Source organism: Nansenia antarctica (assembly GCF_963989245.1).
Source record: "Nansenia antarctica genome assembly, chromosome: 8".
Classification (NCBI taxonomy): domain Eukaryota; kingdom Metazoa; phylum Chordata; class Actinopteri; order Argentiniformes; family Microstomatidae; genus Nansenia; species Nansenia antarctica.
In genome coordinates this window covers 37,966,371-37,994,241 of record NC_137678.1, presented here as the reverse complement: position 1 = coordinate 37,994,241, position 27,871 = coordinate 37,966,371, and the positions used below count along the sequence as shown (strand labels likewise).

General features: G+C 45.3%; 3 protein-coding genes across 3 annotated transcripts in view; 2 read left to right on the top strand and 1 right to left on the bottom strand.

Annotated features, from left to right (window-relative positions):
* utp20 (UTP20 small subunit processome component) overlaps positions 1 to 2,549 on the top strand; it is a 58,865-nt gene extending 56,316 nt beyond the window's left edge. The window contains 4 exon segments of the mRNA XM_080538321.1: positions 4 to 105; positions 194 to 320; positions 942 to 1,087; positions 1,871 to 2,549. Of these exon segments, the coding sequence (XP_080394447.1) occupies positions 4 to 105; positions 194 to 320; positions 942 to 1,087; positions 1,871 to 2,020 (525 nt within the window). The 3' untranslated portion in view covers positions 2,021 to 2,549.
* A 71-nt stretch (positions 2,550 to 2,620) lies between these two features.
* Positions 2,621 to 9,602, bottom strand: LOC308164576 (ADP-ribosylation factor-like protein 1). The gene is made up of 6 exons (XM_080538644.1): positions 9,529 to 9,602; positions 8,586 to 8,723; positions 8,370 to 8,451; positions 7,767 to 7,878; positions 7,404 to 7,582; positions 2,621 to 3,603 (listed from the first exon to the last, which is right to left on the bottom strand). Exons 1-6 carry the CDS (start codon positions 9,530 to 9,532, stop codon positions 3,573 to 3,575), a joined length of 546 nt encoding a protein of 181 aa, XP_080394770.1. The 5' UTR covers positions 9,533 to 9,602; the 3' UTR covers positions 2,621 to 3,572.
* A 626-nt stretch (positions 9,603 to 10,228) lies between these two features.
* Positions 10,229 to 27,805, top strand: LOC308164624 (DENN domain-containing protein 11-like; the record flags this gene model as incomplete). Its single annotated transcript, XM_080538700.1, has 9 exons — positions 10,229 to 10,634; positions 11,978 to 12,077; positions 13,536 to 13,694; positions 15,759 to 15,915; positions 16,421 to 16,559; positions 18,374 to 18,505; positions 22,383 to 22,533; positions 26,483 to 26,551; positions 27,071 to 27,805. 9 exons carry the CDS (start codon positions 10,229 to 10,231, stop codon positions 27,264 to 27,266), a joined length of 1,509 nt encoding a protein of 502 aa, XP_080394826.1. The 3' UTR covers positions 27,267 to 27,805.
* Between the last annotated feature and the right edge of the window lie 66 nt (positions 27,806 to 27,871).

Sequence of the window (27,871 nt, the reverse complement as noted above, 5' to 3'; positions counted from 1 at the left end):
GAGGATGATAAGGATGACCGTCCTCCTTCGTTACTGTGGGTGATGAAGAAGCTGTCACTTTTGGCCAAGAGAGAGGCAGCAGACACCCCCAAAATACACCTCAAGGTACACACACAAACACACACACGTACGTACACACACAGTGGAGTAAATGTGTGTTTAAGATGATTTGTTATTTCCTTTCCACCCATAGAGAACGTGCGTGTTTAAGTTCCTGGGTGCCATCGCTGTGAACCTGGGCAAAGACCGCCTGGGCCCCTATCTCACCACCATCATCGCCCCTCTCTACAGAGAGCTGGACAGCACCTACGCAGAGCAAGGTAGCCAGAACGCTGTCTGTCTATCTATCTATCTATCTATCTACCTCTCTTCTTGTCCTTTCTCATCTCTGTCCACAACACCTCATCGCTCAGCCAGTGATTGCTGTGCACTGAAAAAAAAGTAAATCTAAGATTTAATATCTTAAACCAAGGCAATATGTGCTTGTTTTTTTGACTGACTGCACTAGTTTTTAAGATATCTTTTAAATTTTGGCAGATAATTTTGCTTATTTTAAGTAATATTTCCCCCTTGTTTTTGAAAGCTGACTTTTTGTTGTGTGTCGTTGTTAATAATAATAATAATAATAATAATAACAACTTCGATTTCTATAGCGCCTTTCATAAAACCCAAGGACGCTTTACAGTTCTAAAGGGGAATGGTCAGACAGACAAAACAGAAACAGTGACTAGGGGCCTAAGGGCTGATTTGAAGGAGTCCAGGGTCGGGGCGTTGCGGATCACTATGGGGAGAGAGTTCCAGAGGGTAGGTGCAGCCACGCTGAAGGCTCTGTCCCCAAAGGTCCGTAGGTTGGTGCGGGGGGTGGACAGCAGGCCCATGTCTGCTTGCTGTTTGTTGTTTGCTTGTTCTCTGACTGACGGCTGTGTTTTGGGTCTCCACAGACCCCACGTTGAAGAACCTGTCCCAGGAGCTGATCGAGCTGCTGAAGAAGCAGGTGGGCCTGCAGGTGTTCTCCCTGGCCTTCTCAGCGGTCCAGAGGGAGGCCTCGAAGAAGAGGGCCTCCCGCAAGAGAAGCAAGGCCATGCAGGTATGATATGGGGTCGTAGTCAAGGCCATGCAGGTATGATATGGGGTCGTAGTCAAGGCCATGCAGGTATGATAGGGGGTCGTAGTCAAGGCCATACAGGTATGATAGGGGGTCGTAGTCAAGGCCATGCAGGTATGATAGGGGGTCGTAGTCAAGGCCATACAGGTATGATATGGGGTCGTAGTCAAGGCCATGCAGGTATGATAGGGGGTCGTAGTCAAGGCCATACAGGTATGATAGGGGGTCGTAGTCAAGGCCATGCAGGTATGATAGGGGGTCGTAGTCAAGGCCATACAGGTATGATAGGGGGTCGTAGTCAAGGCCATGCAGGTATGATATGGGGTCGTAGTCAAGGCCATGCAGGTATGATAGGGGGTCGTAGTCAAGGCCATGCAGGTATGATAGGGGGTCGTAGTCAAGGCCATGCAGGTATGATAGGGGGTCGTAGTCAACAAGCTACATTCGGAGGACCAGGGCCAAGTTGTTCAAATCTTTTAACCTGGATCATATGATTATATTTTTTTGCTATCCAGGATCAGATGTATCTGGCTGATTTTGAGTCGTATTGGGGAAATAGGCCAGATCGATCTGATCCTGGATCAGAGAAACTGGGACCAGAATACAAAGTTCTTCTTTTTTTCCCCTCAATCTTGCTGATTTCGAATCAGCAAACGATAAGCATTAAAAAATGTATTATAAGTTAGGTTTTTTGGAATAAGTTGAGCAGGCTCACATAGGTGCGCAATGTAAATATTATTACTTTTTCTTTTTCCCCCCTCCTAGGCAGTGGCTAATCCTGACGTGGCTGCCAAGAAGAAGATGAAGAAACACAAGAACAAGATGGAGGCCAAGAAGAGGAAGATCGAGTTTCTGCGGCCAGGTTACAAAGCTAAGAGACAGAGGAGTCTGAAGGACCTAGCTATGGTCAAATGATCGTCTCGTCTCCTCTCCTCAAAGAGAATGAGGAATGGAGGACAGTACCAGGCAAACATGAGCTGTCAATTACAGGACCGGACTAGTTGTGACTCCAGTCCGCAGCACAGTGATCACATCATCAGTCGAAAATGACATATCTGTGGTACAGTAAGCCGCCTGTCTTTTGCTGATGACATCACTCTATAAGCATCCAGTCTCACAGTTTTGAGAATTGTTATTGTCTAGGGGGGGCTTTACATTGTGCGGTTACATGTACAACTCTGTTTTTTAATTAAAAATAACTAAATACTCCATACTTTGTCTGAACTACTGACGTAGTTTTAGTTAACAGTGTCATGTTGGGTATCGGGGGCTTAAACCAGCTCACGTTTCATTGACGGAGGGGTGGTCATGGAGTTGTTGTTTGACAGGTGGTAGCTTGCGCTGAATCATCTGCGATACGGTAGATGGCGACTTTTTTTAGTTTTAGTTTCCGGGGCTATTCAGAAAACGCTTGAGCCCCCAATGCCCAGAGCTAACGACGTGCCTATTGGTTAAGAATTCAGGGAAATGAGGTCAACTTGCATACAGAAACATTTAACACCAAAAAGGTTTATTCAGTGCAAATACCGTTTTTTTTTGTTGTTGACTGAGGGTCATTTTCCACTGTACAAGCTCATATAAATAGTGAAAGCTTTAGCGTACAATCAACCAGTTAGTGTTAAATTACTAGTTAACAACATACCAAAAGCTTTAGTCTGAAGATTCCAATGAAAAACAGGTCTTGACTAACTAAACGCAAACACCGCAGAAGTTTTGAAATGAAAAAAAAACAAAATAATGAAATCGCAAGTAGTACAATACAAAAACAGCACCAGCTGCAGTAACACATTATTCAGGATGGGCTTTTCAGCAATAATGTTCACTCTTCCTGGGTGGGCCGGGGTCATGGTGCGCTCTTTCACTTCTGTCAGAATCAAGTCCAGTCCCTGAACAAACCCTTTGCTCTCTGTGTTTGCAGATCTGAAGGTGTGGGTGTAAATAGTGGACACTACGCTCAAGCACAGAGTTATATACCTAGAGGGAGCACTTACCTAAACCAACTGTGATTATATGGGGGGGGGGGGGCGCCAGGCGACTTTCTTCATCTTCTGTCATTTGATTGGCCGGCCTCAAACTAAACGTTGGTGATTTACCGTCACCTGTCGTACTGGAGTGTTCGCTTGTGTTGTACCAACCCGGCTCCAGTGTGTCTGCTGGTCCCCCCCCCCCCCCCCAGCAGATGTGCCTCCTCTAGGGATAGAACTCTATGCTGTTGACCTAAAACCATGCCGGAGTCTACTCTCTGACCCCCTTCAGATCTGCAAACAAACACCGAAGCCAATTCAGGACTTGAATGTTGTTTTTGGCATTACTGCAGCCCCTCTCTCTCTCTCCTCGTCTGGAAAGGCTTCAGGCGTGGGTTGGGGAGGGGTCGGGGCAGGAGTGCAGTCACGGGTCCAGAAAGGTCCAATCCGGGAGGTTCTATACAGGAGTCAGGAGTATTTACATAGAACAGGGGCGTGTCTGTCTACTGCCTGCTCTTCAAAGACTCCACCAACCTATGGAGAGTAAACATTGTTAAGCCTTCACACACAAAGATGCATGTTACACAATGTCAAACGTGGGTGTATTGGAGCAGGCAGGTACGTACTTTACATGACACACATGGGCTGGTTTCACAGTAAAGACTTTGTCCTGGATTAAATCACACTTTCAATATAAAAATCGCCATTGTAGATGCTTTTTTTAGTCTAGGATTAGGCTTAAGCATTGTCTGTGAAACCCGGCCCAATGATTATTTTTGGAATTGGAATCACCCTGTAAAGATATTTTCTTTACTTTAAATGACTCAATATAGAGGAAAAAAACACTCAATATAGAGGAAAAAAACACTGAAGCAGAAAGAACACTTCCATGTGACTTTGACCTTCCTTGAATACACTCATTACAAAGCAGTGAAGTCACTGGCTAATGGCCTTTTTCCATCAGCAGCCCAGCCCGGGTCAGGTCGGGTCACTTTAGCCCGCTTTTGATCTGTTCTGGTTTTCCATTATACACAAACCGACCCGGACTAGTAGGAGGAGTAGACGATAGTAGGCGGAGTTACGCGTCATAACAGCGCGCCATGGTGGTGACGTATATTTTCACGAGACACGAGACAGTTTCACAACACAACACAGCCCCAACAATAGCAGCATGGAGGAAGTTGCAGCTATCCTATGCCTGTGGTATATTATTAAACCATGGTTTTTTGGAGAGAAAGAGAGAGAGGGAGAGAGAGGAAACGAAAGAGAGAAGACAGAAGGAAGGATACTCGAAAGAGGAATGCTGAAAAGAGAAAGAAACTTATGTGGGCTATCGTAAGGAGATGGGTACTGTACCTCACTGTAGCATCATTGTTATGTTCAGGAGATGGCTACTGCCTGATTGTCTGCATGTTTGAATCATTTCTATTGGATTTTGTTCTGCACATATGTTGTTCTACATAATAAAGTCATGTTTTTTTAACCCTTAAAACCACTGCCTTCACTTGTCTGCTTTATGAACTGTAGTATCATTGTGTGCGGACAAACACGGTGCCGTTTGCGGGTTAATAACTTCGGTTTACCGTGGGTTAGGATAACAATTCAAACGTGTCCGGATAGAGGAGAAGACATGGAATCCAAAACCATTCGAATGGAGTCGATCCTACACTCCTATCACCGTCGACACAGCGTGGAGCGAATTCCCTGGTAAAACGATTCTCTGTCAACGGGAGTTGCGGTGCTGCACTCTCTCTATATATTTCGGGCTAAACTGTGCAGTGTAGCCGGCGTCCTGGTTCCTCCAGCAACCGGACACTTCCATAAATAACAACAAATATGTAAATATGTATAATACCACGTTCATTGATCAAATGACGCCAGGGATGGAAAGGGGTGAAGGGGGATGATGAAGCGCTGGACTACGGCACAGCACAACGGGGGGAAATGCGATAAGAATTATGTCAAAATGCAGCACCATCATGCTCAGATCAGCCTTAAAACATGTAACGTTAGATATATATCGTTATACAGGGAGCGATATCTACGGAAAGGCTGATAGATTGTAGAATCTTCTTGTCGGTAAAACGATGGAATCAATCTATTGAGGATTGTGATCTTAAATTCGTTGTCATCTCAGGATAGATTAGGTGCACAGCAATGACAGCATACACGATTTGACAAGGAAATAGGATGTTCAACACGGGTTGGAATCTCTGTACTTGATTTATTAAGACAGTCAGCGAATGGTCCATCAGCACAGTATCTCAGCATCGGCATTCAACGACATCATTATACAGACAGGCTGATAGATACGAGTGCAGCGCTGTCTTGCTGGTGCGGGGCTCCAATCTCCGCGTTTATAGATCGATATAAATAGATCAACATAATGCAGCACTATCATGCACAGATCAGCCTTAAAACATGTAACGTTAGATAACGGAGCGATGTATTTCTACGGAAAAGGCTGACTGACGCGGGCATTTGAATGGAATTCCGGGGTAGAAATATTCTCTGCCCCCGCTGTCAACTGGACTTTGAAACAGCAACAAGCGGTGCTGCGAGCAGCAGCGGCCGGGTGAACTCCCGGTTCATCGAGTTTACGGTTAAAAGCATAACTTCTCGGGGTGTCAGCGCGGTGGTTGAGGGCTCAAAATGACCGTAGACAGATGGTGAAGTTAGCAAAGGAGTATTGTGTTTGTACCACCTCCACAGCCGGTGTTATTCACGGGCAAAGACGGTGCATAATAGCGATTTTTGTGTTGTGCTTGTTGTAAATAAAAGTTCTATGATTCATTGAAATGACATTAAACTAAGATAATACGATGGTCAGCATAATTTTTCGAATCTTTATTAATAAGCTATTACAGAAACTCTAGTGACATTTTCCTAGAGCGAATGTGGTATTTCAAGATGGCGGTTAGTGAAGAAATCTATGGACATGGGATGACGATTTCCATTGACCAATCAACGGTGTGCAGCGTCACACGTCACACGCAGCCTGGCAAAAAGATCCGGATTTTAAAATTTAGTACCTGCTCTCGATGTGGAGCTAAAGAAGCGAGCCGAGCCGACCTGGGACGACTAATGGAAAAGGGGAAAAGAAGCAGGCCGAAGCGGGCTGGCTTGCTTTGGCCTGCTTTGGCGCTGTAGTGGAAAAGGGCCATAAGATCAAGACACAATGGTCCTCTCTCCAGGGCCCAGTTGTTCAAAACGTTTAATCTGGATCAGAATGATCCAGGATCAGATCTAATCTGACTGATTTTGAATTGTATAGGGGAAATCAGCCAGCTCGATCTGATCCTTGATAGCAAAAAAGAATCGGGGTCATTCTGATCCAGATTAAACATTTTGAACAACTGGGCCCAGGTGTGATAGCAGCAGGCTGCAGCTCTCCAGGACCCGGACTGAGTGTCACTGGTCTAGAGTAACAGATGTGCGTCTCACCACTAGGGATGGGACGATTATCGTTTTTATCGTTAATCGCGATAAAAACACCCGCGATAACTTAATCGTGGAGAATTTTAATTATTTGAATAATCGTCATAATCGTATGTTATGAATAAACTGTGTTTAACAAATGTCTGGCGCTATTTTTCAGCCTAGTCTACATTACTTTTGCAGTCAAGTTAGCGACTGTTACTGTAATATAATTGCAATTCCTCACATGAGCCGCGCGCACAACGGTACGCTCCCCGCGGCTGCTATCAGACTGGCCGCGGGAGTGAGTGTTGAGGGAGAGAGGAGACGGCAACCCTCGCTCGCCATAGACTGTATCCCTACTCGGCTCTCCTGAGCTCGGTTGTAACGTGAACCGTGGAATACAGGATATGTTAGATGCTTTACAATAATTCCCCAAATGACCAGAAAAGGAAGTTAGATTTGTCGCTGGTCGCTTTTGACTAATTAAGTCGCCAAGGGGCTCTGGAAGTTGGCAACACTGGGAGTGCGTTCTTTAAACTTCCTTGGGTACGTTAATGAAAGGTGCTGATTGGCCGAAAAGGAATTGCTCTTTCTTAACCCTTATTCAAAATAGGCTGGGGCTATTTGAGCCATTTTTGTCATACTTAGGATTTTGACCTCATATACCACATTAAGGACCCGGATTATGGCCAGAGATATGTGCCACTAGAATCTGAATTTGAATTACTGACTTAAAATGTCCTAAAAATACAACAAAATCTAAGTTAAAGTGATTACAGTGTTTTATTGGCATTAAAAAAATAATAATAATAAAAATAAAAATAAAAAAATCTCGGGATAATATCGTGGATCGCGATTATTTTGCCCACGATAATCGTGACATTACATTTTCTAATCGTCCCACCCCTACTCACCACTCCATGGCCTCATCCAGGCCTGTGCCCTTGGTGGCGGAGGTTTTGAAGATCTGCCATTTCCTGTCCTTCAGACAGGGCAGGCCCAGGGAGTTGGCCACTTCAGCGGGGGTCATGGCCTGCTCCATGTCCTGCTTGTTGGCAAACACCACTAGGATGGCCTTCTTCAGCTCCTCCTCCTGGACCACCCCACACACACACACACACAGGATGAGTAAATGTCAAACAAACTTTAATTTAAACTTATTTAAACTCCTGTTTAAAGTGTCACCTTTTTGGGCCATCACCAGTTTGCACCCCTGCATAGAAGTAGAATCACAAAATCAATTAATTAATCATTAATTCTATGATTCCAACACCGACCTCCAACATGGCCACCAGCTCCGACTTGGAGATGCCCATCCTGTCCCTGTCGCTGCTGTCGACGACGTAGATGACGGCATCAGTGTTGGAGTAGTAACACCGCCAGTATGGCCTGAGGGACAGACAGGAGGTTAGATGAAGAGAGGGAGCTTATGAATGAGTTATCTAATGTTGATTGGTTGTTTACTGTGTGTCTATATGTACTGCCTGTGTGTGGTCCGGTGTATTTCTGCTGCTGATTTAATTTATTTATTAGTTAATTAAATGAATAAAGTACTACTCTAGGGGAGGCTGTGGCACAGGAGGTAGAGCCGCCGTCTAATGATCGCAAGGTTGGCAGATCAGCGGTTGTCGAAGTGTCCTTGGGCAAGACACTGAACCCCAAATTGCTCCCAGTGAGCAGGCCGGCGCCTTGCATGGCAGCTTGCCGCCATTGGTGTGTGAATGGGTGAATGAGAGGCCGTTGTAAAGCGCTTTGGATAAAGGCGCTATATAGGTGCAGTCCATACTCTATTCTTATTGCTCCCTGCTGGTCCCCAGTGTACATATCGAAGCTGATGAGGCTTCTGAAATATCAAATTATCAAGTATGCAAATACATTACCTGATACTTGTTTGTCCTCCAAGATCCCACACCTGGAATTTCAGGTTCTTGTACGTGACAGTCTCCACGTTGAACCCGATTGCTTTACACACACAGAAGTAGACACATATAGAATTAGACACTTTCAAAGGGCACGGTCGAAACAAGGTAATTGACATTGTTCAGTCCTGTTTAACAGGTACATCTAGAAATGGAATTAACATAACCATGACATACTAGGGATGGTTGTGACCACTTCGCCAACCTGCAGGCGGTACAGGATGGTGGTTTTGCCGGCGCCGTCCAAGCCTAGGATGAGAATCCTCATCTCCCTGGTGCCGAACAGGCCCGAGAACAGACTGGAGAAGAAGCCACCTAAAGAGGCCAGGACATGGGCATGAGATGAGATGGGTTATACAGTGTGACTACATAAGCCCCTTTCACACATAGTTCCCTGTAAATTCCATGGAATCCCAACCTGGGTCTGCCAGGCATTTGCACCGTTCACACATTACTTATACATGGTCTCGTCCAGGGAAATTGCCTGTGCTGATTTCCCTGGTCAGTCCAATTCACACTTTGCATGGAATCTACTGGGAAGGCTTGTATGTGTGAAAGGGGCTTTAGAGAGTAGAGTCAGCCTGGTGTAGAGGCTGGGGGAGGGAGACCAGGGGAAGAGGGGCTTGTAGAGACAAGGAAGTGCACTACCCTCTGTGTCATTAAGGTCCAGACCTCGTGCTAAGATTAGCCTACATACAGGAGACTCGCCTACACATGCTCTTGTTCTTAATAAGAACTTTATGTCCTTTGTCATACTAGTGACACGTACACACATCTACATTCCAGCAGTTTTAAGTTTAATTTGATAGCTTGAAGCTAGCTGATGAATCAACTGGTACCTACGATTGACAGACAAGACATTGAAATACGCTCAATTATTATGACTCAGTTAGGCGGCTAGAATGCTACAGTGACTAGTTGACAAGTGTAAGTTAGTCATCAGTGTCACACATCTTTCGTGTTTCATACTTGCTAGCTTAGCTAGCGACCCAGTTCCATGTTGCGTAGGAGGGGCAGGAAGAATAGCTGAACACGCAACGCAAACATCTATCTGTAGGTATTACACATACAATGTTGATGCAGCTGGTCATGTGGCTTTTTCCAATATTCAAAAACATACCCATTCTGACGAGACTGTATAGACTTTAAACGATGTTGTTGTTTGTGATCTCGACACAGCTGCACCGCTTCCGTGGTGGTTGGAGGAATTCAGTGACGTGTCGCTGATACACGTCACGTACCGTGTGTCCTGTTTCAACGTCAGCACATTCCACATAATATCAACATCTTTAATAAAGCAAAAATAGTCACTCAATTGATTCAATAAAATCGTATTAATTGCGATATCAAACGTAACTAGTTATTTGTTGGCGAGGTACACAGCTAAATATTATTAGATATGGAATGTGCGTCTGTATTGAGAACTGTTTCAAACGGTTTGTAGGGGTTGTGTTCAAGATGCCAACGTTTTGCAACGTTTTGAAATCACTGGAACAGTCTCACAAAACGTGGATGATACTACAGGATCGTGAATGCTCACCAACAGAACGGAGGCGTTGTCCTCCAGCATCATAACATTCATCAGATCAGACAGGCTCATGCAAAATCAATCAGGTATCGTGCACGAACTACATTTCGTAGATAACCAGTGAATTAGCAGAATTAAAACCACATGACGGAATTGCGAATGTGAATGTGTACATTTGCCGAGGTGTAATCGATTATGAATGGACCTTTCGCTTCTTGATTGTGTGCAACATCCTCCACCACCATCATCCTCATCACTAAATAAGCCGGGAGTCGCCGACAACTGAACCGTGATGGTCGAGCGGTCTGACCGCGCACCTCTGCTGGACTGGGAGGAGATCCCTCCGGCGGAGCTGCCTCCTCCGACCCCGGAGCAAGAGAAGGACGGTGAGTCGAGCCCCTCCAACAGTCGGGCATTAGGTTGCACTGCTCCGGGGATAGGGTGGAGCACTAGTCCGGGGGGTCCAGGGTCTTCAACAGCTGCTGACACTAACAGCAGAGGCACAGACACAGCCACAGCCCACTCTACAACCAAGGTCCTCACCCCCCCGCCGGGATGTGAAGCGCAGTGTCCCCAAAAAGATGACCAGACCCCGGACACAGGACAAGCAGGGCTCCCGCTCGATATCAGCATGGTGAAATGGGAGGAAAAGGACCAGATAGTGGCGGTCTTTGTGGTGACATTTGATACACGATCAGGTGAGTTCCACGTTGCTGCATGGGTCCTGCTCAATGAGAAGAACATCACTATATTGTAGTCCATTGCATAACACATAACATTTCTTTAGTTGAAGCAGTAGGCTATACATTATTATTGGTCGTTATATTGTGTAAAAAACAAAACAAAAAAACTATTAAACACATAGAAAGGGTAAGCCTATGATGATTAAATGCCTAGTTTATCCAAAGAAGGGATGCTGGGTTAGATTATGATGATTCTTTTTATCATCATTGGGGTGTGGTAATCTGGGATTGCTTCCCTCCTGAGTGTTTCTCTGTGAACAAAGGCCCTAAATTAAGAACGTGAGCATGTGTAAAGCATGCATAGACATGTCAGGTCTTTTCTACGCAGAGGAGATGAGCAGGTATTGTATTGAAAAGTAAAAAAAAGAAAAAAAGAAGAAGAATGTCAATTTAACATCTCAGACATAACAAATCTAACCAGCATCTGTGAATCTATCAATGCGTTCTGTAGACTTGAGTTAGCCTGAGACTATTCATTATTAATGAGGGAAGGAGAAAGAGAGAGAGAGAGAGAGATAGTGAGCGTGTCTCTGTGGAATGCTTCACTGATCAAATTACTTATCCAGGAGACCTAATCGATGACGCTATTCATTGGGCCTATGGCAGAGACAGCCTAATTCATAGAGACAGACAGCCTGATCCATGCGGCCTATGGCAGTTTTTCTGTAAGCCTGAGGCCCAGTGGTTCACCTAGGCCTGCAGATTTGTTCTTTTCCAGCTACAACTTGTTTTTTCAGTACCATACTATAGCAGCCAATCAGCTTTAACTACACTATTGTGTTCTCCAAACAAACATTGAAAAACTAATTATGCTAAAAACCATATTTGTACAGTCAACTCTTCTATTTACTCTTATAACCATATTTACACAGCTGGCTGAGAGTCTATGTCAAATCAGGCGATGTTGATTACAGTGGAATTTACATGACGTCTACTACAGTGATATCAGGGTACTTGAGAAACAGCATAATTTGTAGAATCAATATACTCACCACAATCATTTTACTAAGATATGGGGAGAGAGGGAAGGAAGGCGAGAGAGGGAGAGGCAATTGACCCATTAAAAAAAATCAGTAGTTGCAGGTACTGTAATCATGTTGTGTAAGCCTAGAAGTAGTAACAGTTGTAGTGATACGATGTGTGTGTGTGTGTGTGTGTGTGTGTGTGTGTGTGTGTGTGTGTGTGTGTATGTGTGTGTGTGTGTGTGTGTGTGTGTGTGTGTGTGTGTGTGTGTGTGTGTGTGTGTGTGTGTGTGTGTGTGTGTGTGTGTGTGTGTGTGTGTGTGTGTGTGTGTGTAGGTAACATGCTGGAATGGTGTCTACCTCAAGACATCGACCTGGACGGAGTAGAGTTCAAGGCTATGGCTAGCGGCTCCCACAGAGTTACCAGTGACTTCATGTAAGTCCCTGCCTGCATAACCTCCATAACCCACATTTTACATATTTTTTTACATTTTTGGCATTTAGCAGACGCCTTATTCCAAAGCGACTTACAATTAATAAATTTGACTAAGCAAGTGAATCATCAATCCACCAGTCGTAGCAGGAAGAGTAATCTAGCTCAGGCCCGGGGCCATTGGCAGTCTCAGTGATAGAAGGAACAAAAAGACAAAATACAGTTGTTGTTGTTTTTTGTATAGACACTGGATAAACAGAGAAACAGTACAGGGGGGGCAGTAGAAGTCTTGGGGGACACAGTAAATGGGAAAAGCCGGTGTCTCCGGAGAAACAGTGCTGGGGGTAGTAGAAGTCTCAGGAGGAGCAGTTAAGGTGTAACCTGAAGAGATGGGTCTTCAGTCTCCGATGGAAGATGGGTAGTGACTCTGCAGTTCTGACAGGACCTGTCCCTCCCCCATCAGGACCTCATTACTCACAGAGGACATCCACAGTGCGGTCCCCTTAGCTGTTCCAGCCAGCTTCCTGGTGATCTTCTTAGTGGAGTCCACATCATCCACACCTACCTCCATTACAGGGGGAGGCTGGTGGAGGTAGAAATCAGAGGACGGGGCTCATTGTAATACATGGAACGGAATGAGGAATGGTATCAAACCCACGTCATTCCATTTCCATGTATTACAATGAGCCTGTCCTCCATTTCTAGCTCTCCCAGCCTCCCCTGATCCCTTATATAAGTCTCTGGCTTCCTTCGTTCCCTGTCTTCATTCTGTTCACATCAGTAGTGTTTCCCACAGGATTTTGTGAGACTGTGGAGAGTGATGCGGGGGGGTAACCTAGCTCTGGCCTTCCTGCGAACCTGCTCTTTAGGGAACAGCACGAGCGGTGCTGAAAGTGGAAGAAAAGTAGAAAAACTGTGCTAAAAATAGTGTCATTTGCAGGGGCAAATGACACTATGGCGGCCCACCACAGTCTCATGTATGTATGTATGGGAAACACTGCGGAGGCTGCAGGATAGGTGAAAATAAACATGGGATTTTCAGAGATTTTCTTCCACCCATCCAGTTCTTAGCAAAACTGAAGTACATTTAAATTTTCGGCAGACACCTTTATCCAAAGCAACTTACAAACAAACACAATGGTCTAAGTAAGTGAATCATCTATCAGTCATCACAAAAAAAAGGTAACCTATGCTCGGGCCAGGGGCCAGTGGTAGTCCTAATGCTGCTCTAGAACAGGGGAAGGAGACGAGGAGAGGAATGCTTGAGTACTGAGACGCCCCCCACCCCCCCACCCCCTGGCCTGGCAGCAGAGTCAAGCAGCACAGGAGATGGTCAGCAGAAAGACCTGCCATCTGGCAGCACATACAGTACTCACTGTTGGCAAGATTTACATGTTTTTTCTCTCTCTTTCTCCCTCCCCATCTCCCTCCCATCCCTTCTCCTCTTCTCTCCCTCCACAGATACTTCCGGAAGGGCTGTTACTTTGGGCTGGCGTGCTTCGCCAACATGGCGGTGGAGAGTGAGGTGGAGAGGGGGGCCAGGATGAAGTCGGTGGGGATCCTGTCTCCCTCCTACACACTGCTCTATCGCTACATGGGATTCCTGGAGCACCAGGTCAGGTAAGAGTAGGAGCACATTTTAATTTAATTTACTTACAATTCTCTATCATTCTCTCTCTCTATCATTTTCTCATTCTCCCTCTCTCTCTCAAGCACACACACACACACACACACACACACTTTTTTCCTTTCCCTTTCTACATCTCTCATTCTTTCCCCTCTCACTTCTCTCTCTGTTCTTTTTCTGACTCTCACTTTCTCTCCTCTCTGTATGTTCCTCCTCTCTCACTCAGCCCTTTGCTATTGGTAATGACCTCATACATACAGGGGGAGTCACACTGCAGTCTGTCACACATTCTGCTGAAAATAGCCCTTTCTCTTCTTCTTCTTCTTCTCTCTCTGTCTCTCTTCTCCTCTATTCCTCTGTGGTTCCCTGCACTGTGACTCTATCCTGCCCTGTCTCCTGCCTCGGTCACCCTGACTCATCCTCTTATACTATGACTGTTTTTCTCCCCTTCAATCTCAGAGGAGTTATGTACTGTGAGTGACATGGTCATTGCATTACTAGGGGACTACTGTTCTGTACTGGTGAGGAAGGACTGCACTAGACTCCATCAGGCAGTTCCCAGTCCATCCTTATGTCAGCATAGCTTGAGGCAGAATTTGCCTTTATTACCCAGATTACCCTCCCCTCAATCCTAACCTTAAAGGGATGGTTCACTATGTTACACCTTATAGCTGTTAGATCGTTCATTACCTTGAAAGTAGTCTATGGGTCAGGAGAAACTGTCATCCATAGTTCCTACTAACTTCAGCTATCGATAATTTTTTTTTTAAAAACAAGAAAAACAATGGGAGTGAATGTTATGGCCAAAACACCTTAAAGTGACTTCCAAACAATTCAGAGAGTAATAATAATAATAATAATAATAATAATAATAATAATAATAATAATAGTAATAATAATAATGCATTTTATTTGTAATGGACTTTACATAAGGAAATCTCAAAGTGCTACAGATTACAGGTGTTCATCTGAGGTGATTTCACCATCTGACCCAAGGTGTAAAATAGTGAACTAACCCTTCAACCACTAGGGGAATTGAAAGATATCTGATCCTGAATCAGTGGTTAGGGGACAACTTCTACCTACTCTGTCACCTTGGCATGACAGGGAGAACCCTCCACATAGTAATCCACCCCTAGACTACCACCTAGATTACCTGACTGAGACTCACTTTATGTTAGATACAGATACAGACGGAATATTGGATTACTACTAGTTAAACTTGGGTAAAATGGTCCATAGAAGGATTAATGTAACCTAAAAACCCATTTAAAAAAAAGTCAGAGGACATGGAAATAATTTTAACAAAAACAAAGGCTACAAAGAGGCTATGGTCAACCCTTGGGATGTGACACTGCCTTCTCACGCCCTGCTTCAGTCCCACCCCCATTTCAGCCTCATACTATCCATCTTGTCTCAATCCCCAAGATCCACTCTCTGTTTCTGTCTGGTGTCTGCCTGTCTCAGTGTAACATGATTATAGTGTATCATTCTATTTACCGCTGGTCTTCACTTACCATTGAGGTATAAATAGTCATTAGCTACTGTTAGGATGTGTTTTCTTTGTGCATAGACTTTGAAATAACTAATCAAACCAATGTGTCATTTAGACTGTTCACTCTCTCCTTCATTCTCTGCCTGTAACTTGAACTGAACTAGAGATAAACTTAGACTTTGGGTCAATGGGTCATCAGGATACTCAGGACTGACAGAGAATCAGCTCCTTATGGGGGAGTTAGAACGACATGGCTGGGGTACCCTTCAGGGTCAAGTAGACTGAACGGAGCCATTGCCATTGGTATAATTTGTGTTAGACAGCTGTTTGCTGATCCATCAATATTCTGTCTATAAGAGACACACTGCGTGGCCATAACTGTGTGTGTTCTCCCCCTATGAGAGAGCTTACCTACAGCTCTGTACAGGAATACATCTTTCTTCAATTGTCTACCTTGAGCAAGAATCTTTAATTACTTTGGGTTCCATCAATCTCGGTCACCACCCATTAATCAATCATCAAGAATACATCTTTACAGCTACTGTATGGTAATGACTCACAGGCTCCAGCTGAAGTCCCCAGGCCAGTACTCTCCTCTGGAGGCCTTCTATGAGGATAAGAGGGCAGTGCTGCCCCCTGGCGGGGAAGGCATTGTTACTGCATGTCCAGCCAGCGCCTGGGGGGCCTCACTCCACCACTGCATGCACCCTGAGATGAAGGTGAGGCGGATTTGAATACGTTAGTGATCTGTTATTGTAATGATGATGAAGATGATGATGATGATGATGATATGTTTGATGACGATGACAATGACGATAATAATAATAATAATACATTTTATTTATGGGCGCCTTTCAAGGCTCTCAAGGACGCCTTACAAGACAGTTTAAAACCACATATCAAAACATTAAAATCAACAAAGCAAAATGAGATAAAAACAGCAAAATCAGATATAACAACAAACTAAATACAGGAGATCAAACCAAGTAAGCCATTGTGAAAAGGTGTGTTTTAAGACTGGATTTGAAAGTGGTGAGAGTGTCAATATTGCGTATGTTAGGTAACAGAGAGTTCCAGAGGCGGGGAGCAGAACGGCTGAAGGCTCTAGATCCTATAGTAGTCAGGCGGGCAGAAGGTATAATGAGTTGAAAGGCAATGACAGCCTAAAAAAGTAAAACTCGAGAGATTCGATTCTTTCACGACGGTCCTTGTCTCTGTGTATAGATCACCCACCCTGCGGGTTGCATGTCCCAGTTCATCCAGTTCTTCGGGGAGCAGATCATGGTGCTGTGGAAGCTGGCTCTGCTGAGGAGACGCATCCTCATCTTCTCCCCTCCACCTGTAGGAGTGGTCTGCTACAGGGGTGAGGATTACACACACGCACACACACACACACACACACACACACACACACACACAGAGACAGACAGAGAGACTCACGCACTCTCGTGTTCTCTTTCTCTCTCTCACACACACACACACACACACACACACACACACAGAGACACACACAGAGACAGACAGAGAGGCTCACGCACTCTCGCGTTCTCTCTCTCTATCTCACACACACACACACACACACACACACACACACACACAGACAGACAGACTGAGACTCACACACTCTCTCTCTCTCTCTCTCTCTCTCTCTCTCTCTCTCTCTCACACACACACACACACACACACACAGACAGACAGAGAGACTCACACACTCTCTCTCTCACACACACACACACACACCAGGGTTTCCGTTAGAAAAAATTGCCGCCGGACATCGTGTCCGGGAAGATTTCGATTTACCGGACAAACGTGAGATATTCCGGTCATCATATTAAAATATAATATAGCTGTTTGTCGCGGTGATTACTGTTGTGTAGCGGCCTATATATGCCATTTAATGTCTATTTCTCATCCGATACGATTAGATGCGAGCTATATAATATATAATAATATAACATGATTCGCATGCGCGCTATGCCATTATGTCCAGCGCTGAACGGGCGCCTCACTGGGAACTGAACAGACAGCATCGATCAATGAACGGACTCCCCATTACGTTAACTGATGTTTGTTAAATTGTTTGGGATTAATGTGAGTTTTCTATTTTCTCTTTCCAGTTTTACCCTTTTTTTATCAATAAAACAACGTCATTTCTATAACCAGGTCTCGCTGGTTGGGAAGGCATTTCGTTTAGCTGCCTGTCAAATCATACTTAATCGGACTCGGGAGTATGACAATGAGGAGAACATAACTGTTTATTGAGAAACAATTGATAGGCAGGCTGGGATACGTATATAAAGAAATACCACAATGTCTAGATGTATAACATTTTATTGAACAGTGCAAGCATGTAGGCTTCTGGCGTGACACGGCTAGCCTAATTTCCGTTCATATGCCTTTTATCAGATAAAATAAAATAGAATAAAACTCTTTGAAAATAAATAGGCTTTAAATTAACTTGCAATGCGTATAGGCTAATTTCCGTTCGATGTTACAGCCTAGGCCTATGCCTTTTCTCAGATAGATAGGGGATAGCCCTGTAAGCTCATACGGGTCTGTATGTCGTCCTGAAGACCGGCTGTTAGATCATATCGCTGAAGTTTGTCTCCATCTTAGTGTAAATGTTGTCCGTTTCGTTTGTTATCCTTGTTATTGTGCGATAAAGTTAAGGCGCTCCGCTTCGGGACACCATTTTCAGCTGAGCACCAAACACACACACACTCATACACACACAACACTGCCCGAGAGAGAAGGACCCGCCCCCTTTAGTTAGCCTAGGCTAACTAAAGGGGGCGGGTCCTTCTCTCTCGGGCAGTGTTGTGTGTGTATGAGTGTGTGTGTGTGTGTTTGGTGCTCAGCTGAAAATGGTGGCCCGAAGCCAATTTGAATACAATTCGCTTTAGCGAATTGTATTCAAATTGTGCTTAGAGGGAATTATTTTCACCGGACATTATGTCCGACGAGTTTTCAATTTGTCGGACTTCAACAAATTTTACCGGACAAAGATCGGTAATTACCGGTTAACGGAAACCCTGACACACACACACACACACACACACACACACAGACAGAGACTCACACACACACTCTCTCTCTCTCTCTCTCTCTCTCTCTCTCTCTCTCTCTCTCAAACACACACACACACACATTTACTAATAACTGGCCTCTCCTCCTCAGTGTACTGCTGCTGCTGTCTGGCCAATGTGTCCATCCCTGGAGTGGGTGTGGCCGTGCCAGAGTTCCGCCCCTTTTTCTACGTCAACGTGGCGGACATCAGCACCCTGGAGAATGAGCTGGCCTACGTAGCATGTGAGTATGCACTCAGACCCCTCGGTGGGAAGTGAGTATGTACTCAGAGACCCCTAGGTGGGAAGTGAGTATGTACTCAGAGACCCCTCGGTGGGAAGTGAGTATGCACTCAGAGACTCCTAGGTGGGAAGTGAGTATGTACTCAGAGACCCCTAGGTGGGAAGTGAGTATGTACTCAGAGACCCCTCGGTGGGAAGTGAGTATGTACTCAGAGACTCCTAGGTGGGAAGTGAGTATGTACTCAGAGACTCCTAGGTGGGAAGTGAGTATGCACTCAGAGACCCCTAGGTGGGAAGTGAGTATGTACTCAGAGACTCCTAGGTGGGAAGTGAGTATGTACTCAGAGACTCCTAGGTGGGAAGTGAGTATGTACTCAGAGACCCCTAGGTGGGAAGTGAGTATGTACTCAGAGACTCCTAGGTGGGAAGTGAGTATGTACTCAGAGACTCCTAGGTGGGAAGTGAGTATGTACTCAGAGACCCCTCGGTGGGAAGTGAGTATGCACTCAGAGACTCCTAGGTGGGAAGTGAGTATGTACTCAGAGACTCCTAGGTGGGAAGTGAGTATGTACTCAGAGACTCCTCGGTGGGAAGTGAGTATGCACTCAGAGACCCCTCGGTGGGAAGTGAGTATGTACTCAGAGACTCCTAGGTGGGAAGTGAGTATGTACTCAGAGACCCCTCGGTGGGAAGTGAGTATGTACTCAGAGACTCCTAGGTGGGAAGTGAGTATGCACTCAGAGACTCCTAGGTGGGAAGTGAGTATGTACTCAGAGACTCCTAGGTGGGAAGTGAGTATGTACTCAGAGACCCCTAGGTGGGAAGTGAGTATGTACTCAGAGACTCCTAGGTGGGAAGTGAGTATGCACTCAGAGACCCCTAGGTGGGAAGTGAGTATGTACTCAGAGACTCCTAGGTGGGAAGTGAGTATGTACTCAGAGACTCCTAGGTGGGAAGTGAGTATGCACTCAGAGACTCCTAGGTGGGAAGTGAGTATGCACTCAGAGACCCCTAGGTGGGAAGTGAGTATGTACTCAGAGACTCCTCGGTGGGAAGTGAGTATGCACTCAGAGACCCCTAGGTGGGAAGTGAGGATGGACTAGGACCCTCGGTAGCAAGTGAGTATGCACTCAGAGACCCTCCTGTGTATGTGACCTCTTCCTTCTGCTGTCAGACCTTATATCACTAACCCTGGTGTATGTATGTGTGTTTGTGTGTGTGTGTGTGTGTGTGTGTGTGTGTGTGTGTGTGTGTGTCATTGTCAATGAAAATCACAGAAAGGTGCTTATTCTAGAAGTTGGCTGCACCTTTGACCACAGCCGAGAGGAAGCCTTTTCAACCAAGATCTTGAAATACCAACAGCTGGAGCAGGCCATATCACAACTGGGTTACAGATGTAACATTTTAGGTCATGTTCTCACATTAAAGTCTGAATCGAGACCCGGAGCAAGTGGATGAGTTCGCAACATTGTTGCATAAATTATTTCTCTGATTTGCGTTCTCACAGCCCTTCATGTAAACGAAGTAACATACGCAATCGAAGCAACAGACGTGGTAGTTGATTGGTCAGGAACTTAAAATTGCCCGTTAGTCCCACTCTTATCCAGATCAACACGCATGCGCTGTTGTTTTCCTATGGACTGCCTTGAGCAGCGTTCTCACCAAAAGCGAAGCGAACAAAGTGATGGATGCGTCGTTTGTAACCGGAGCGAAACCACCCTTTTCAAGCGGAGCATGCGTTGGTTGTTTGCTCCGGGAGCGACTTCGAATGCGCATTCTCACAGCTCCAAACGACGCAGAGCAAACACATTTTATCCTAAACTCCGATTCCAAGTGAAGCAAATGTTCTAGTGAGAACACACCCTTAGTTTTCATATTTGGCAGCCTGGGCCATGTTCATAAGCTTGTTGTCAGAGGCCTTCAAATGGCTGGTCTATCTAAGAGAAGGGCCAAACAGTTAGCAAAGTATTGCTCAGTATCTGCTATTATTGGTAGCCGCTCAGTATGGAGAAGGCGGTGCTTCTTGTACCCCTGAGCTGGATACTGTCTGTTTTACAGTAGTGATACTGTATCTGTCAAATCCACTGTAATCATAATTTACACCTCGTTCCAAATTATTATGCAAATTACATTTTTCGCAGATTTTCCTAAATAGTCGATGCAAATGACAATCAGTATAATTTTCAAGTCATCAACCGTTAGAGTATAATTCAAATTTTATTGAACAAACCTCCCAATGATAACAGTATTTTTTTTTTAAATAAAAAACTCAAAATGCACTGTTCCAAATTATTATGCACAACAGAGTTTCAAAACATTTTATAGGTTGTAAAGAACTAAAAATGGTAATTTGATGAATGTAGGGTTAGGAGGTCATATTTACTGAAATCAAAAGCTATTTCAAACAAAAACATCTTAACAGGTCAAGTTACATGTTAACATAGGACCCCTTCTTTGATATCACCTTCACAATTCTTGCATCCATTGAACTTGTGAGTTTTTGGACAGTTTCTGCTTGAATTTCTTTGCAGGATGCCAGAATAGCCTCCCAGAGCTGCTGTTTTGATGTGAACTGCCTCCCACCCTCATATATATTTTGCTTGAGGATGCTCCAAAGGTTCTCAATAGGGTTGAGGTCAGGGGAAGATGGGGGCCACACCATGAGTTTCTCTCCTTTTATGCCTATAGCAGCCAATGACACAGAGGTATTCTTTGCAGCATGACAGTGGGCTCAGAAATACATGAAGACTAATTTCCAAACAGTCTTGTTTACTGATGAGTGCAGTGCAACCCTGGATGGTCCAGATGGATGGAGTAGTGGATGGTTGGTGGATGGCCACCATGTCCCAACAAGGCTGCGACGTCAGCAAGGAGGTGGCGGAGTCATGTTTTGGGCCGGAATCATGGGGAGAGAGCTGGTAGGCCCTTTTAAGGTCCCTGAAGGTGTGAAAATGACCTTGGCAAAGTATGTAGAGTTTCTGACTGACCACTTTCTTCCGTGGTACAAAAAGAAGAACCGTGCCTTCCGTAGCAAAATCATCTTCATGCATGACAATGCACCATGTCATGCTGCAAAGAATACCTCTGTGTCATTGGCTGCTATAGGCATAAAAGGAGAGAAACTCATGGTGTGGCCCCCATCTTCCCCTGACCTCAACCCTATTGAGAACCTTTGGAGCATCCTCAAGCAAAATATATATGAGGGTGGGAGGCAGTTCACATCAAAACAGCACCTCTGGGAGGCTATTCTGGCATCCTGCAAAGAAATTCAAGCAGAAACTGTCCAAAAACTCACAAGTTCAATGGATGCAAGAAATGTGAAGGTGATATCAAAGAAGGGGTCCTATGTTAACATGTAACTTGTCCTGTTAAGATGTTTTTGTTTGAAATAGCTTTTGATTTCAGTAAATATGACCTCCTAATATGACCTCCTAACCCTAAATTCATCAAATTACCATTTTTAGTTCTTTACAACCTATAAAATGTTTTGAAACTCTGTTGTGCATAATAATTTGGAACAGTGCATTTTGAGTTTTTTATTTAAAAAAAAAATACTGTTATCATTGGGAGGTTTGTTCAATAAAATTTGAATTATACTCTAACGGTTGATGACTTGAAAATTATACTGATTGTCATTTACATCGACTATTTAGGAAAATCAGAGAAAAATATAATTTGCATAATAATTTGGAACGAGGTGTAGTGTGAATAACATCCTGTGTGTAGCATCACTGGTTGTTGGCTCAGCACTACTGTAACTGACTGTTTTCATAATGTCAAAATGCACTGATAGTATTTATGTCCTTTAGATATTGTACATGTATGTGGACATAAATAAAGCATTTAAAATGTGTGTGTGTGTGTGTGTGTGTGTGTAGGCACGACCGAGAAGATCTTTGAGGAGAAGAAGGACCTGTACGATGTCTATGTAGACAACCAGAACGTGAAGTCGTACAGGGAGGGCCTGAAGCCCCTGCTCAGGCTCAGCGCCGCAGACAAGGAGAAGTACCGCAAACTCACTGAGCAGAGGTAGGTATGGGTCACCATGACGACCACGATGATGATGATGATGATGAAGATAGTGGTACTTTTCTAGATGAGAATCTGTAAGAGGGGATATTGATGATGATGATGATGATGATGAAGATAATGACTGTGGTACCTTTCCAGTTGAGAAACTGTACTTACTTACTTACGCCTATCGCTCCTTTTGGAGGAGCATAGGCCGTCGACAACAGTTCGCCAGGGTCCTCTGTCCTGTGCTTTGCTTTCCAGCTGTTTCCATGTTAGTCCACTCTGTGTGATGTCTGTCTCCAAGTCCCTGCGCCAGGTGTTCTTGGGCCGGCCTCTCTTCCTTTTGCCTTGGGGGTTCCATCTAAGGGCCTGTCTTGTGGTGCTGGTGTTTGGTTTGCGTAGTGTGTGGCCGATCCATCCCCACCTTCTTTTCTTGATTTGTTCTTCCACTGGTTGTTCGCCCGTCCTCTGCCAGAGATCGTTGTTACTGATGGTATCTGGCCAGTGGATGTTCAGGATCCGCCTCAGGCATCTGTTGATGAATGACTGCACTCTAGTCATTGTGATCTTGGTTGTCCTCCACGTCTCTGATCCGTATAGGAGTACTGGCTTGATGTTGGATTTGAAGAGTCTGATCTTTGTCCGCTGACTGATTACCTTGGAGCTCCAGATGTTCTTTAGTTGGATGTATGAGGCCCTTGCCTTGCTGATTCTTGCTCTGACATCTGCCTCCGTGCCACCCTTCTTGTCTATGATGCTACCTAGGTAGGTGAAGGATTCTACTTCCTCGAGTGCTGTTCCCTCCAGGTTTACTGGGTCTTCGTTGTTTGTGTTGATCTTTAGGATTTTGGTCTTTGCTTGGTGGATGTTGAGGCCTAGTTGTGTTGAGGTGTCTGCCAGTATGTTTGTCTTCTCCTGCATCTGTTGTCGACTGTGGGATAGTAGGGCAAGGTCGTCTGCGAAGTCTAGGTCGTCCAGTTGTGTTGTGAGTGTCCACTGGATCCCGTTTCTCCTCTGTGCCGTTGTGGTCTTCAATATCCAGTCAATGGCCAGGAGGAAGAGGAAGGGGGACAGTATACCGCCTTGCCTTACTCCGGTCTTCACTTGGAAGCTTCGTGTGAGCTGCCCGCTGTGTATGACTCTGCAGGTCATTCCTTCATAGGAGTTCCTCATGATGTTGACAAGCTTTTCTGGTATGCCGTAGTGTCGAAGCAATTTCCAGAGGGTGTTTCTGTGGAGACTGTCAAATGCCTTCTCGTAGTCTACAAAGTTGATGTATAATGGAGAGTTCCATTCCAATGATTGCTCAACTATGATTCGGAGGGTTGCAATCTGGTCTACACATGATCTATTGGGTCGGAAGCCTGCCTGCTGGTCTCTTAGCTGCGGATCCACCACTTTCTTTATTCGCTCGAGGAGGATTCTGTTGAAGATTTTTCCTGGCACTGATAAAAGCATGATTCCTCTGTAGTTGTGGCATTGGCTGAGGTCTCCTTTCTTAGGTATTTTGACCAAGTAGCCTTCTTTCCAGTCTGTTGGCCCTTCCTCTTCCTCCCATATCTTCTCGAACAGGGGGTGTAGCATCTCTACCGAGGTGTCTATGTCTGCCTTCAGTGCCTCGGCAGGGATGTTGTCTGGTCCTGCTGCCTTACTATTCTTTAGTTGTGCAATGGCCTGTTGGATTTCCTGCTTGCTGGGCTTTCCACAGTTGATGACTAAGTCAGTCTCCGCAGGTTGAATGTCCGGGGGGTTATGTGGTGTCGGTCTATTCAGGAGTTCTTCAAAATACTCTGCCCATCCCTCTTGCTGTTGGTCCAGTCTTGTGATGGTCTTTCCTTCCTTGTTTTTGATTGGTCGTTCTGGTCTGCTGAACTTTCCGGACAGTTTCTTGGTGGTGTCATACAGTTCCTTCATGTTTCCTTTTGCTGCTGCCTCTTCTGCTTCTTTAGCCAGGTTGTCGATGTAGTTTCGCTTGTCCTTCTTGGCATTTCTTTTGACCTTTCTGTTTGCCTCAGTGTACTCGCTTTGGGCTTTTGCCTTGGTTGCCCTTGTTCGGCTGTTGTTAACTTCTGTCTTTTTCTGTCTCCTTTCTTCTATGTTGCGTAGTGTTTCTGCTGATATCCACTCTTTATGGTTTCTCTTCTTTATTCCAATCACTTCCTTGTTGTTATGAGGGTTTCCATTGGTCTTGCTGGTCTCCTTCGTCACTGCTTAGATCTTGCAAGGCTTGATATCTGTTCTTCAGCTTCAGTGTGAACACTTCTCTTGTCTGTGTGTCTTTTAAGAGGTGGACATTGAATTTCTGTTTCTTTGATGTTGTTTCCATCCAGTGCTTCTTCAGTTTCAATTTGAGCATAGCGCTTAGTAGGTGGTGGTCTGATGCTATGTCTGCTCCTCGCCTTACTCGCAGGTCCTGTAGTGATCTCCTGAACTTGCTGGTTATGCAGAAGTGGTCTATCTGGTTCTCGGTCACTCCATCCGGTGATACCCAGGTTGCCTTGTGGATCCTCTTATGTGGGAAGACGCTTCCTCCGATAACCAGGTTGTTCAGGGCACAGGTGTCCACAAATCTTTCTCCATTCTCATTCATTTCTCCTAGGCCATGCTTTCCCATCACTTTTTCGAAGCCTGTGTTGTCTCTGCCAATCTTTGCATTGAAGTCCCCCATGAGAATGTTGATGTCTTTTCCTTTTTGTTGATCCAGGATGCTCTGCAGTCTGTTGTAGAACTCATCCTTTTTTCCATCGTCACTGTCATTGGTTGGTGCATAGCATTGTATCACGTTCAACTTGATTTTCCTTTTCTTGGTTCTGAAGGTGGCTGTTATAATTCTTGATCCATGTGCCTCCCATCCAATCAGTGCTTTCTTTGCTGTTGTTGATAGCAAAAGGCCAACCCCCTCAGTGTGAGGGGCTTTGTCTTCTTCGTGCCCAGAGTAGAGTAGCAGCTCTCCTGTCTGCAGTCTTTGTTGTCCAGATTGTGTCCATCGTGACTCACTAATTCCTAAAAGATCTAGTTTGTACCTCTTCATTTCTGCTGCTACTTGTATGGTTTTTCCGGTCTCATACAAGGTCCTGACGTTCCATGTTCCAATTCCTGTGTCTCTGGTTGACAGAAGGGGTTTCGGCTCTGTGACTTCTGTGACTTGACAGCTTTCATCACACAGCGTCATATTTCCTCTCATTGAGGATCCTTCTTCTTCCAGGGCTGAGGTCTGTTCTGTTGTCAACGTTTTTGTAACGGATTGTTTTCTACGGGATGGGGTTGTTGGCCCCACGCCCAACCCCCAACCTGGAGGACCAGGTGCTGCTTTTCGTCTGGCCCCTCCTCTGAAACCTGCCCGGCTTGGTTGAACCTGCCAGGGGTGTAAACCCCGGCCGGTATAGCTCTCAGAGTCATAGAAGCACACAAGCTGCCCCACCACGGCAAGGTATCAGCACGATGGGACAGTGAGAAACTGTAACAGAGGAGATATTGGTGATATTATGATGATATTCTGTAACAGAGGGGATATTGGTGATGACAATCTGTAACATAGGGGATATGATGATGATAATCTGTAACAGAGGGGATATTGCTGATATGATGATGATCTGTAACAGAGGAGATATTGTAAATGGACTGCACTTATGTGCAGTGCTCCAAAGCTCTTTACAACGGCCTCTCATTCACCCATTCACACACACACATTCACACACCAATGGCGGCAAGCTGCCATGCAAATTTAGGGGTTCAGTGTCTTGCCCAAGGACACTTCGACATGTGGCCAGCCGGGGCTCGAACCGCTGATCTGCCAACCTTGTGATCATTAGACGGCGACTCTACTTCCTGCGCCACAGCCGCCCCAATTTTATTGTTGATATGATGATCTGTAACAGAGGAGATATTGCTGATATGATGATAATCTGTAACAGTGGGGATATTGGTGATGATAATGAGTGTTGTTGACTATATGGTTGTGTAGGCAGATGTTGCTGTACTCCCAGGAGGAGAACGGAGACTGTGTGTCCAGTGAGGAGGACCTCTTCATCCTGTAAGTGTTCACTGGGACCCAACCCACCGACATATAAATGGACTGCACTTATATAGCGCCTTTATCCAAAGCTCTTTACAACGGCCTCTCATTCACCCATTCACACACACATTCACACACCAATGGTGGCAAGCTACCATGGAAGGTAGCCCGCTCACTGGGAGCAATTTGGGGTTCAGTGTCTTGCCCAAGGACACTTCGACATGTGGCCAGCCGGGGCTCTAACCGCCGATCTGCCAACCTTGTGATCATTAGACGGCGGCTCTACCTCCTGCGCCACAGCCGCCCCAAGTGGACATTACACATAGCATTACACATTTAGAACTGCACAGTCACAAAACTTATTTGAGTACTAACACATCCAGTCTGCATTTCATAAAGGTCATAGATTCTATCCATCAGTTATCGTAAGAAAAAGTAATCTATGCTAGGGCCAGGGGCCATTGGCAGTCACAATGCTAGAAGACGGAAGAATTGTTATATTTTTGACCCTCTTGTCTTCTACTGATCCCCTTGCAGGTTTTTCCTGGAGCAGAACAATCGTATCTTCCAGACGCTGAGTGAGGTGGCGGGGAGCCCCGAGCCCACCCTCACCCAGGAGAGTGTGAGGGCCATGGGCTTGGACCCCCATGGAGACAGGCTCTTCCTGCTTCACCTGCTGGAGACCTATGGCTATGACACCCTGTTAGTCACAGACCACCCCTGCTGCAGCTGAGGTGCTAGGAGAACATCAACCGCCCTACAAACAAGCTGGACTGATAAAGACAACTGGACTTTGGCTCTTTGCCGTGGCCCACATGGACTTGACGACTGTCCTGGGGGGTCTTGAGGTATATCTTGAGGTCAGTCAAACCAGACACCCTACCGTAAGCCGTAAGAGCGAGGGTGTGGATTGAGTGACCGAACAAGGAAGAAATACAACTGACAGTCATGTACGACGACACTGGATGTTCTACTGGACTGTTAACCACAGCCCTCCTATCAAAGAATGTACACCTTATGACTGTTTGTTTCCTTGATCCTGCCTATCCCTCCTTTCTGGTATTGGAGCCAAGCAAAAAACATCCAGGACCTCTTTATAGCTCGATCTCGTGCCTCTTGAGGAGTACTTTAATTAGTAGAGCTGCACCCTTTTTGTTGTTTTGTTTTGTTTTGGCCATCAGGATGAAAGAGAATTAAGGCCAGTTTTATCTGAAGAGCATCACCTACACTGAACATAATAATGGTGCCTGACAGAGACTTTTGTAGACCTGAGGAGAGTTAACCATGGAATCCTGCTCAGGTTTCTGTCGTTTTGTATTGAAGAAGTGCTCCACTATA